This window comes from Limulus polyphemus, unplaced genomic scaffold (assembly GCF_000517525.1).
Source record: "Limulus polyphemus unplaced genomic scaffold, Limulus_polyphemus-2.1.2 Scaffold368, whole genome shotgun sequence".
NCBI lineage: Eukaryota > Metazoa > Arthropoda > Merostomata > Xiphosura > Limulidae > Limulus > Limulus polyphemus.
The window spans coordinates 265,942-280,033 of record NW_013665978.1 but is presented as its reverse complement, the minus strand read 5'-3'; the positions used below and the strand labels follow the sequence as shown (position 1 = coordinate 280,033).

The window sequence follows — 14,092 nt, the reverse complement described above, 5'->3', positions numbered from 1 at the left end:
ATAACTTTTAATCTAAGTTAATCATGAAACTTACCCTATTTTCTCGTTTTATTTTATTCTACTAGTCTGATGCTACACGTATAACTTTTAATCTAAGTTAATCATGAAACTTACCCTATTTTCTCGTTTTATTTTATTCTACTAGTCTGATGCTACACGTATAACTTTTAATCTAAGTTAATCATGAAACTTACCCTATTTTCTCGTTTTATTTTATTCTACTAGTCTGATGCTACACGTATAACTTTTAATCTAAGTTAATCATGAAACTTACCCTATTTTCTCGTTTTCTTGCTGCTGTGCTTAATCCTGAGGTTGGGGTGAGTTTAAAAGACAGTTCAGATTCAGATGCCATTTTATTCAATTTCTGTGCACGTTCCTTTACACTTCCTGGACTCACGGTCAACTCACCAAACTCCCTCCCCTTGGGACTTTCCTTATACAAAAAAAACAAAGAAAATTATACAAATATACACACATGCATACAACTAATAATAATTTTATAGGAATTTACAGACTTTTTCTTTGGACCTTTCATCTGATTATCTCAATAACAACAAAAATCTCAAATTTATTGCACTCATTGTATACCTCTCCTATGTCAATTCAAGCTTCAGAGGGACCAAACTCTGTAACATTGTTCGAAGTACTCGTACGACATAGTACAGTAGTCTCATGTATTACTGATCTTTTAAATACGTAAATGCTGTCGTGTGCGGATCTACAATTCTCTATACTTTTGATTTGACACTTGACGGATATATGCATTTTTGACGCTCAAGGAGGACGTATTTACTCGTGAACGTGTGCCGCACGTGATCCTTCATATCCTGTTTGTTTATGCCTGTCGCTGTAGGCTTTCTGCTTTATAAAATATCTCATGTACATGTAAAATGATAGCGCTACGGAGGAGCCAGAGCAAGTTTTCAAATATCGCCTGACATCCTGCAGCCCCGAACCTAATATAATAGAACACACTATCCGATAATATGATATATACGTAGACGCACTCAGGTGCAAATCCTTCTGAATTGTTGAGTGATTGTCAAAGCTTCACCGAGTTTCACTTTTATTAAAAGAACAATTTAGAACAACCAAACACCATGTAAAAGTTGTAACATATTATATACCGGGCCTTCTCAAGTGAGGCGAATAATACGGATTCTCTGCATATTTTATCACGTGGACAAATTGTAACTTTTGTATTTATCCTAACCATAGAGTCCGTACAATCTACATAATACATCTCTGAAAGGGAAACTAGCTGTAAAAACCGTCAACTATAACTCGGCAAAAGTTCGAAACTTACAAGAATAATGAGTTATAAATTACGACTGACAAACATAACGATTACCTCAGTTAAAATAAATTAAACACAAATCCTGTAATTCTGGAGTTATCTATTATAACACCACTTGTTTCATCTCATTGTCGCTGCTAATCTACTGCGTATAAAAAGTAAAAACTGGTAACCTGAAATCTGGCTGGTCGGTGAAATTAACAAGTATGGCCACTAGAGAAAAAAAAAGTTTGTTTGAAGTTAAGCACAAAGCAACAAATCTGTGCTCTGCCCACCACGGGTATCGAACACCGGATTCTAGCGTTGTAAGTCCGCAGACATACCGCTGTGCCACTGGGGAGCAAAGAAAAGAAAATCAACGTGAAAATAATGATCAATTTACATAGTTCACTTGTTTTCACACCCGGAAACACTGACTTATAATGCTATGTATAGAACTTGGTGTGTGTAGAACAGATAACGGGTAGAAACTCCATATGTAACTTATTCCCGGTCTATAGAGTCTGCTCATTTCCGCTACAGAACAGCAAAACTGGCTGCTAAATAGATCTGTATTAGTTGAACAGTATAAGCCATGCCGACCGTTGTGTACGTGTATTATCTCTTTGTTTTGGGCTATCTGCTGTGTCCATCGCGGGGATCGAGCACCCGGACTTAACGTTTTAAGTCCGTAAACTTACCGTCGTCCCATCGGGGTACACAGGTATTATTCACACAAACCGTGATCCGGGACTACTTTATTGAATTATAAGCACGTATATTGCTCATACCACTGAAAATACCACATAGAGAACTTCTAAAAATAACTTTTTCACTTATAAATGTGGTCAACTTCTGGTCGTATATGCTCTCGGTGGTTAAAAAAATATTGTAACTGAATTGCAAAGAAACATATTGACGAAAATTAAAAACAAATTTTTTGACCAACAGTTAGGGCAAAATTAACCCTCTGAAGCCAACGATTTTGTAAAAACTGTAACATTTCTAAAAGCGGGTCGCGGGATAACTTCGAACAGGCTTGAAATAAATTTGTCGTCAGAAACATTTTTTTTAGGTGGCTGATAAAGGGGATTAGGAAATGGATAGATTATTGACCTATTTATTTTCTCATGTTTGTATTGATAGAAGGGAAAAAGAGTGAGTAATACTAACAAGGGTTTTTCTTTACAGATAAATAACCCTCTTTTGTGTTTTTTGTTAGAAGTAGGGTGAAAGATTTGATTTTGAATTTCGCGCAAAGCTACACATGGGCTATCTGCGCTGGCCGTCCCTAATTTAACAGTGTAAGACTAGAGGGAAGGCAGCTAGTCATTACCACCCACCGCCAACTCTTGGGCTACTCTTTTACCAACGAATAGTGGGATTGACCAGACACATTATAACGCCCCCACGACTGAAAGGGCGAGCATGTTTGGTGTGACGGGGATTCGAACCCGCGACCCGCAGATTGCGAGTCGAGCGCCCTAACCACTTGGCTTTGCCAGGCCACATTTCGAACTTAAAAGCTATATCACGGTCTCAAATTTTGTTTTAAGTGGGGGAGAATCACAACTTCGAGTTGTTTAGTATTTATGTTATAATTGCTCACCCGTTGTAGCTTTGTTTTTACTCTGGATATTTGTGTGTAGCCAAACATTCATTTCGAACTATAGGGAAACATCTGGTCAACAGAACTCACCACCAACTCTTGGTCTACTCTAATCGAATCGTGGTATTTACGATGAAAAACCAGTGACCCACTAATTAGTATTAACAGTTCTTAAAAACTAATTTTTTGACTCACAAACGTACCTCGTTGATAAACAAGAGCAAAACATTATATAAAAATTTCCTCCCTAACATATAGACATATACGTAGAAAACTGGGACATTTCTTTAAGGATAGCTTGTGTGTCAGATGTTTGGTTATGGTATGGTCGCCAATTGTCAATTAAAAGGCTTTTACTTACACTTCTTAACAGTTTAGATATACACTGTGTTGTTGTCAGGCTTAGGATTTTTCGACAAAAGGTGTCTGTGACTTGTTGACGATAAATGAACAGCACGCACTTCACGTGTTTTCAAAATATTGTATATATTCAGAACAAGTTAAATATATGTACAACAAATTCTTCACACTATAGAGGTTATAGGCATATCATAGACACTATATATATATATAGTTCTCTTCTTGTTGTCAAAAGTCCACTTAGGCCTATTCGATTGCTTTAGAATTTCAGTTGACAAGCCAAACTATCTTCTCTATTACTATCGCACTAGTATTCTGTGTATGATTCACTTACAATTGTGGCGCGAGTTACCGCAGTCCTATACTACTCTTCCAGTAATAGTTTGGTCTTCTTTCTTCAAAATATCCTCTGTTCCTTTTGTCAAAGTGCACTCAGGTTGAGCCAATTACTTTAGAACCACGCTTTGACGGAATATATTATTTTTCGTATTTCCTTTCTACTGTTAGTCTTACTCTAACATATTAAACGTTAGGCCCATTTTAATGGTTAGGCCTATCATTTCTACGGCAGTTAACTTCACGCCGAACTTTTCCTTAACTGTAACTTTCCACTCTTCTGCTATTGTTTGTCTGCTGTTTTCACTCGTCTCACACTATTTATATGTTTATCACTTAATCATTTGCTTTTAACTCTTATTATAACCAAAACTAAACAATTATAAAATATTCATTCACAAAATAAATTAATCAATAATATATTTTATATCATGACATTGTGACATGGACTTTTTGTTAAGAAGAACATTTCGTTACTGCATCCAAATTAATGTCACGTCGTTACAAGTATTTTGGTGACTGGTGAATTTTATTACTAGATTTACCACTATGATACATATATTATGTTTGCAGATGTTCAAGTTATTAAAGGTATTTTGAATTCAAATCAAAGTATGTTAAATTACAATAAATGTTTTTGTAGACCTAAATCGTTTTCACTGTAATTTATGTTTTATGTCAGGAGAATAAATGAATGTGATGAAATATATAGGCTCGGATGTCACGTAAACCGGATGTTCAATATGAGTTGACCTTGGCAACACCCTAAAAAGCTTTTCAAAACTAAATTCATGATTAAACTTACTTTATATTATCAAAATTTAAGATAATACAGTTTAGTAATTTTGTTAATTATTTCGGGATTTGTTTTTATTATTATTTTTGTATCGATCATGAAATAAACATCTACAACTGATACAATCCAAACCTCGACGCTCGTAATTTACTCTTTTATTCAAATCTGACTTCAAATAATAAAAAAATGCTCTTAAGTATTAATAAATTAAAAATATTTTAATTAACATCACTTAAATAAATCAAAGCTGATAGAATTTTATTTCAAATTATTTATTAAGTAATAGTTTCCAAAGTTGATTAAAAATAAATCAACATATAGTTTATGAACTTGTTTGTTTATAATTAAGCACAAAGCTACACAATGGGCTATGTGTGCTCTGCCCACCCTGATTCTAGCGTTGTAAGTCCGCAGACATACCGCCGTGCCACTAGAGGGCTATAATTTATGAAAACAATAGTTCTCTACGTTATGAATTAAACTCGATCAACACAATTTAAAATTTTAATTCGTATTATTTATTTATTTTGTTGAGCAACGTAAGTCTTTGAACTCGTGAACAATAACTTCGACGCCCTTCTAGTTGAATTGTTTATAAATCAGCGAAATTCACATACGTATCAATTTCTTATTGTCTACAAAACCTGCAAATAAATGAATCGTCGATGTAATTTATCGTGGAGCACGTGATAAAGCATACACCCTAACTGATATATGGTTCAGGTCAACCTAACTTCGACAGTTATCAGATTCATGCTGAAATACCACGGACTTACTTATAGTTATGTTTACATGTTGAAAATTGTTTATCTCGGCAAAATGGCAAGATTCCATTCATTTTATGCAAACAAACCGTAGTTAAGTATTTTCACGCAACATAAACGGGGCGCAGATTTCTTGGTACGTTCGTTTTGGAATGCATGGACAAAAACTGTAGCGCAACCACTGAATCCAAAATTAGACACGCGTATACTAGCAACATTAAAATTAAAAGGCAAAATAACATAGCTAGAAGTACTACATACTAGATAACAACCAGATGTTAGTCACATTGAAATAATAAAAAAAAAGTTTCCAATGATCATCACAACAGAGAACATAAGAAAAGAAGTGTAGAAAAAAATACGCGAATTAAACCTCAAAAACTCAATTTAGAGATAAATTTCAACTGAAGAAAGATTAAGATGGACTTTCAACATGATTGTAACTTGTAAGAACCCATGAGTGAAAGCAAAGGAGAATGTTATAGTATATCGTTCCACTGCAATTGCCATAACCAGTGATTTGGTCCAGGACTAGGGCCCATGCCCATCAGTGTGTGTTTTCTTATAGCAAAGCCACGTCGGGCTATCTGCTGTGTCCACCGAGAGGAATCGAACCCCTGATTTTAGTGTTGTAAATCCCAAGACTTACTGCTGTCCCACCGAGGAACAGGGCCCATCAGAATGGCTAGGATACTAAATACTTAAATAATTTTTATTTTAGGCTTATATAAATTCATATAATTTGATTATTTTTCCAATCATTTCATTTGTTGTGAGGCAGTTTGGAAAAACTATATAAAAAATTCTTCCTTTTGTTTTATAATTAATTTTTTTTTCACATGGTGCAGATTTGATGATTCAGTCAATATAAGGACCCAATATTAAACCTATCTTGTAACCCAAACATGGATTACAAGATACAATGAAGCAGAAAGACCATACTGTACAAATGATCCCTGATTTGTTACACACTACTGTTGATGCCTTATATGAAATATACTAACGGAACTAAAGCTTCTGTAGATAGAACTTGTTATATAGTATGAGTGTGTATGATAAATATCTTGGCGCTCTGAATAATAGACATCAGTTTTGTCAGAATAGTAATATGACCTAGATAAGTGCTGATAGAAAACAGATATGGTGCAGATGACACTTGGATAAATTTACAAACATATCCAATTACTAGGAAAACAGATTTCAGAATTGCTCAAGAGAAAGATCTTTTGGAAAAGGTGATAACAAGCAAACTGTCCACATATATATACGTAGCAGTGAATATCAGCCCATAAAGAGAAAGCCACATTATTATGAAAAAGTGTTTTGAAATGAGCCACTCTGATAAAGACATACTTAGTTATAACACAACCAGAAAAGGAAAACATTAAACTACAACCATATCATGCTGTGAAAGAGACCAAAAACCATCTTAGTCCAGTTCAAAAAACATTTGATGCTAAACTATACAAGTATCTATATTCATCATCCATATGTTTAAAAGAAAATATAAACATCTGTCAAAATCTCCTGTATCTTAAAACAACAAGTTTTCTATATACTTCTTTGGACTTTCAAAAACATATAAGCAGAAGTGTGGTCTAACCCTATCTTTAGAATAGAAGACCAGAGACTTTTTAGTCCTAGTATTTCCCATGTGTAAAAATAGAGACAAAGTATCGAAGTTCAATTCCGAAGGACACGAAATATCAACAAGTTTAAAGTACCTACTGATGAGAAACAGATCACAAGTCTTGAAGGAACCAGTGGATAAATAAATGGCAGAAGTCAGAGAAAAGCAGTAGTGTGTGTTCATCTCATGCAAGTACATCTACAAAATCCAAACCTAAAAAAATTATAATGTAAGCCCTAGCTGAGAGGTTCCATCAAACACTGGTTTTAAGTCATCAGTAATTAAATATCCTTTCAATTAATTACCCAAGTAGTGTGTGTTCATCTCATGCAAGTACATCTACAAAATCCAAACCTAAAAAAATTATAATGTAAGCTCTAGCTGAGAGGTTCCATCAAACACTGGTTTTAAGTCATCAGTAATTAAATATCCTTTCAATCAATTTCTCAATAAGCAAGAAAACCAAATGGTCAAGGTTTTTTGAAAAAAAAGAAAACCTTCAAGGGAAATTACAGAAAATTTGTATTGATACAATGATTGAAAAGAGTAATCTCCTAAAGTCCAAGCCTAAGAATGAAACACTGCACCACAATAAAGTAATGAAGTGTCTAAAGAAAATAATGAGAGAAAAACACGAAAAAAAGTCTGCTTAGAGTTACATTCTGAAGGATCAACTGACAACTTTTAAAGTAATAAACAAAGCCTTTATGAGCAAAGTGCACAAGATAATGGACTGGCAGAAATAAATTTTAAATCCAACATAGGAGTATTTAAAACAAAACCAGTTTATATTTTAAAATAAGGACTAACATCTAAACCAGAATTAAAAGAAAAAATGGGTCAAGAGAAAAAAAAAGACTCATAAATAGGCACACTAGAAAGATGACCTCTACCAATACTTTTTCTGAATTTACATGACCATTTAGTTAGGGATAAACCATGTAGTAGCCAGTTATGTTCATGCAAGAGCACTGGTATACCACCCAAAAAGATTTGCACAAAAGTTACAGAAGAATTCTGAATGACTCAAACAAAATTTAAAAGGCTCAGAATAAGAACTTCAGAATCTTCAATAGAAGTATGAAATAAATTTTAATGGCCGTAAGTCCATAATAAAATAAATATGAAAAACTTTCAAAAAAAAAAAGAAAATCTTGAATGGAAGAAGTGATTCCAAAGAAAAGGGTAGTATTATAGCAGAATTATTTTAATTGACGAAAAAAAAACACCTGAAAAACTGCATCACATCAACAACAGGGCAAAATTAAGAAAAATTGCAATGAATATTTAATTTTGCCATAAATGATGTGGATTTCAGTTTTCCTAAACATGAAATGGGAAAGCAGCATTCAGTTTTCATGACACTTATTACTAACTCATCATACTTTGAAGGTTAGAGAAAATTGTAATTTTGCAGATGTACTAAATTGTTATGAGGGAAGGGTACCTTAAATATATAAATATTTTCTGGTGTGACCATCAGCCAATTACACCTGTGAGATATTTCAGAGAAGCTTAATTCTTACAAGTTCTATTTTATTCTATCCTTTCTCTCCAACTAAATAAAATCTAAAGTATGGTAAGACTTAGATTAAGACCAACATGAAAAAAGTTGAATTATTAGAGGAGAGAAAGCAATGCTACCCAGAAGTGATATATTTGAAATAATAAGATCAATCTTTGCCCTAATTGAAAATAAATTTCAGATCTGTACCATAATTAAAGATATGAAAGAAGACACACTAATACAGCAAGTCTCTTACCAAATAACAACAACAACAACATATTAATTTAATGGGTAGATGTAGTATACCTGAACTATCTGCCTTTCTTCACTAAATTGTTTAACTCTTTCCTCAATTTTAATTCCTCTGTTTTCCTTCTTTCTTGAAAGACTCTTCTGTCGTGGTGGAGGACGTGGTGGTTGATTTGGTGGCATTTCCTTGTATTGCTGTTTTGTAACAGATGGAGTCACAACTTCACCTGGGCTACCAACAACATATTGAGGCATGTGATTTCCTGAAGGAGGTCCACTAACAACTGTATTGGTAGTTAACATCACAGTTTCTAATAATCTTGTACTTGACATCTCTTCTACTTCCTTTTGATATTTCCTGTTTGCTGTAGGATCCATGGCAGGGCTTCCATGACGTTTCTGACTTGATGTCTGAGGAGACTGATCTGATGACAAGTTTTCAAAACTTGAATTTGACTGGTCATATACTTGACTTAAAGGTTTAATGTCCCAATACTTTTTCTTTAATGTCAAATACTTTACACCCTGAAAAAAATCCAGAAAAATAAAAATAAACACATTAAAACATGTATACATACACAACGTACATACATACATAATGAATTTCTTCTATGTATCTGAATATGACCATGTAGCAACTATGTGAAAACGTTGATTTAAATTTTTCATGACATTTCTTCATCATACAACACTGTGTACATGTGTATACATACACATATAGTCTTGTGTCTATATTGGTATGTCTCTAAATGTCATACTGAGTTGTTGTGAATAATACAATATTGCACTTTGGCTCAAAGAGTCATTGATTTAGAGAACTCTGGTTGTCTGAAGTATTAAGAACAGAAACAAAGCAAAATAGCTACCCAGTAAAACACAAAATATCCCGAGAGACTGGTATATATAGCAATAACATGTGTAAGAAAGTTGAAGGCCATAATATGCTGAGTAATAAATACTTTAATGATACAATAACTGAATTATCCTGTAAATAGAACTTAAAATATAACACAAATCAAACATAAACTAATAAAAGAGTATGCTTTAAAACATTTGTTCTAACACTGGTTTTAAATTAGTTTGTCTATAATAATTATTTTCATTGTCTTTAATAAAAATCACAAAATCTGTTGAATTCACACCTGATCATTACATACTACAAAATTAGAACTTTAAAGACAGCTCCATAAAAATATCAGTAAGAATATCTTAGTTTTTGAGATACAAACAATAAATCATTAAAAAAACAAGTAGTATATTGTTACTATCAATTAAAAATGGATTGAAACTAACTACAAAAGTTTTATGGCTATGAAGTCATAGTGTGTTTACCTCTTCTTGTTTAATTATGGCCAAGGTATTGACATAATCTTTAAACTGGTTTCTAGCTTCAACTGAAATAAAAAATAAAGTGCATGGAATTATTACAAGTAAGCTTGGCAAACATACACACCATGAACCAATTCATTTCATGGAATAGTCTATTTTCCCTTAAAAACACGACTGAATGTGACCTGCATCTACTAAAGACATAGGAATACATTCCTGTATTATCAGACCTTGATGTATTACCTAAACTATTTTGGATTGCTAAACTGCACAAAACACCATACAAATACAGATTTATTGCTAATACCAAGATTTGTCAATTGTATGAGGTAATGGTTTAAAATATTTTACAGATCATTTAAAAAAAATGCTGTAATATTTTAAATGACAGAACTGGTATTAATCTGTTCATTATAATTAGTAATCCCACAGAATGTAAAGAGAAATTTAAAGGCTTTGAGGCAAAAACAACTCAAGTTTTCAATTTTAGTAATACTTACACCAATATCCCTATTGATAAAATTAAAAACCCTATTAATCAAGCATTTCAAGATGTTTTGAAATATTCTCTAAATTAATGTTTTGCTGTAGTAAACACAAATGTTTCATAATAAATGAATTCTTATAAGTTCTGTATATTTCCCTTCACAAAGCACTTGTCAAATATGGCTAGCATATCTTCCAACAGATACAAGGAATACCTACGGGAGGTAACTGTAATCCAGATTTATATTTATTTGTACTTGAATTATCATATATAACAGATCTTAGAATGAAAGACTATAACATAGCTTTGTACATTAATCACACTCATAAGTATATTGATAAATTTCTTTTATAGGCTTTCTCGACACAGATGAACAAATTTATCCATCAGAACTCACCTTGTAAAAAAAAAAACTTTCACTACAAATAAAGAACCTTCCCTGGATTCAGATATCAGCATTGTAACCCAATATTTAAGTTCAAAGCTTTCAATAAAATGGATACTTTTAATTTTGAAATTATAAACTTTCTGTTTCCAAGTACAAATATTCCAAACAAGTCATGTTTTACAGTGTTTATTACTCACAGCTTATTAGGTACAATAGAATTTGTTCAACATTACAAGACTTCATAGACAGATCTCATAAACTCACTCTCATTTTCATAAACAAGGTTTTCCTAGAGTATTTTGAACACTAGATTCATTCAGTTTTGTGAGAATTTCAACAATCTTCTTGTCATGAGATAAAAAGTTTCACAAGATATCACATTTTATCAACTTTCATACCCATACTTTAATAACTTAGAAATTTTTAAAATGAACTATTGTTGTATGGTGACTGCCATTAGTTTTACCTCCCTTTTGAAGCTCTTACTATAGTTAATGCAATATGTAAAACTGTTTTCTATGTAGTATAACATTACATCATTAATTAAGTTACATTAGTTTTTGCTAATGACTTTAAATGCAATATTTAACATTGTTGTTATTTCCTCTTCTAAATCCTATTATTAGTGTGAGCTCTCTTGGTTCTCATCACACTTTATTTATTACTTCCTGCTACCCACTCCTTGTGTGCTTTAAAGTGACAGGGGTTAGTAAGAGTCGAAATAGTCATGTTAAACACATACATCATTGTATGTTTAGTATATTACTGTTCTTTTCATTACATTTAACTCTGTTATGTTTTATTAACAGTATCAGTATCCTTGTATTTTATTGTATGATTCTGTTATTTATTATTTGTATATTTTCATAAACATTAGATTTTTTGCTGCATGATCTGTGATTTCTAGGCATTTGACTCTGTCTATAACTAAATATTAATGTGTCATAGCAATTTATCCTGGTTGTCAAGCTACTCTACAGTTAAACTGTCAAAGCCATTTAAAGATCTTTCATTGTTCACAAGACATTTTTAGGGTATATTGTAAAGATTTGGCAATTATTGATGTCTTAACTCTTCATTAAATCTATGACAGTGCATGAAAAACTATTGTTAATGTTACTTTCATTAGCAATATTGATCATAATGTTTAATACACGTATCTATATAATTTTTTATTATTGTATTCTTATTGTAAAGATTATTTAACACTGTTCACTTAGCACCTGGATTTAGGACTAACCTAAATTTTCCAAGTTGACCAAATCTCATGAGACATTACTGGGATTACAGCCAAAGGTATTGCTATCAGCAAAAGTACACAACTGACAAAACAATGCATTCTAATATAAGTATGAATCTGAGAACAGTATACATAATTAGTTATAATCATTGCTATCTTTTACATCAATAACATAGATGAAGGAATGGTTAATAGATTATTTACATCTCTGATGATATTATGGTAATGGTTTTGGGTGTTGCCGGCTATGAGTGGGATGCTACTACCTTACAAAAGGATTTGGATTGTTTGGTGAGTTAGGCAAATAAATGACAGATGACCTTGAATTATAATAAATGCAAGGTAATACATGTGGGACATAATTTGAATTATGAGATTAATTCTGATGGGAATACCCTTATCAGTACTGTGGAAGAAAAGAATCTTGATCTTCTAGTTGACCAATCTATTAAGTCATCAAGGTAAGGTGCTGTTAATGGAGGCAGGATGGATAGGATTTTAGATTTATTTACAAATACTGAATACAAGTCTAGAGAAGTTATAATTTTATTATATAGGTCAGCGATTCCCAAACCTTTTCAGACACAGAACACTTTTGAGCTCTAAAACTATTGACAGAACACTTAAAAACATTGTTATCAGATGAACTTATTTTTTGCTTTAAAGTTACTTCTTGTATGTATGTATTAATATTATATGTATGTAAAAATATATGCAAGTTACTAATATAAGTAATAATATACTAGTACTAGCACAGTAGTAATACATATTAGAAACCTGGGAAAGTGTCAAAATTAATAATAACCTAGTCATTAATAAAAAACTACTATGTTACCTAGTAATACTAATTTAGTTATTTATCTAGTACTACTATATTTATCTACTATAGTATATATAGCACTAGTACTAGTAGTACGACTGTAACTAGTACTATATTACTATGTTATGGATTTAATAAGCCACTTACTTTGCTTTTCTTGATCCTCACAAAAAAAGTATTTCTTGAAATGCTTCACTAAATCTTGATTTTTTACTCTTCCACCTTTGATTACAAAATATTGCCTAACATCCTCGATATTTAACCCCCCATTGTCCTCCATTATGAAAATTGTAGATAAACGTATAATTCATCGTTTGTTTATAGAGGGCGCTTTATGGTTTATAAAAACGTGATTTAATTAGACAGAAATATTATGGTATATAACGCCTTATTTTGGCGAAGCAATCTATAAATCGGTGTTTTGTGTGACTTTGCACCACAAAAAGACTGATATATCCTAATAATAACTGACAGATAAACATAACGTTTCCACCAAGGTTGTGTTTGTTGTATGCTCAGCCGACTTGATGAGCTCTACTATTGAACGAAAAGCCTTGCCGTAGCAACATACGGCAGACAAGATGTGTGGTCGAGACTGGTTTAAATACTTCTTGATGGAAACCCATATTGGGTCAAAAGAGCAAGATTTATGAAAATCTTTATCACTTTTATATCAAAGATTACAAACAGTATTTAAGAAAGAACATGCCTGCGTGTTTGAATTAAACTTTTCATTGTAGTAAATATAAATGTATTACCTAGAATAGTAATCATGAGATTTCGAAAAAATATGTATGAACCTTCAAATTACTCACTTTCTTATACTGTTCCCTACCGGTGAGGTCTACATATCACATCATATTGAATTTAATGTTTTTGCATGTTACGAAACACAGTGTAAAGAACATTACATGGGGCCAAATTACAATTTTTCTGTGCAAAATACATAGAGGACTCCAGCAGTAATTAGTGGAACTAGTTGCGATATCGATAATATATTTGTATGATTCATATCTTATTGAGCTTGTTTGTTTATTTGTAATTAAGCACAATGCTACACAATGGGCTATCTGTGTTCTGCCCACCACGGGTATCGAATCCCGGTTTCTAGCGTTGTAAGTCCGCATACATGCCGCTGTGCCACTGAGAGGGGGGGGCTTATATTATTAAGAATCCTGTAATCAACAAAGACATAGACCCACAAGCGACTTGGCGAACAACGAGTTTAGAAACGTGTTTAAAAGTTATTAAAGTCTAAGGTTAATTGTTTATGTATATCTTTATATTTCGTTCGTTTT

General features: G+C 32.4%; 1 protein-coding gene across 1 annotated transcript in view; it reads right to left on the bottom strand.

Annotated features, from left to right (window-relative positions):
• LOC106457742 (ankyrin repeat domain-containing protein SOWAHB-like) overlaps nucleotides 1–13,081 on the bottom strand; it is a 111,216-nt gene extending 98,135 nt beyond the window's left edge. The window contains exons 1-4 of the mRNA XM_022383769.1: nucleotides 12,942–13,081; nucleotides 9,863–9,924; nucleotides 8,588–9,055; nucleotides 275–436 (exon numbers count right to left, since the gene is read on the bottom strand). Coding sequence (XP_022239477.1) covers nucleotides 275–436; nucleotides 8,588–9,055; nucleotides 9,863–9,924; nucleotides 12,942–13,074 — 825 coding nt within the window. The 5' untranslated portion in view covers nucleotides 13,075–13,081. The remainder of the gene's footprint in view (nucleotides 1–274; nucleotides 437–8,587; nucleotides 9,056–9,862; nucleotides 9,925–12,941) is intronic.
• Between the last annotated feature and the right edge of the window lie 1,011 nt (nucleotides 13,082–14,092).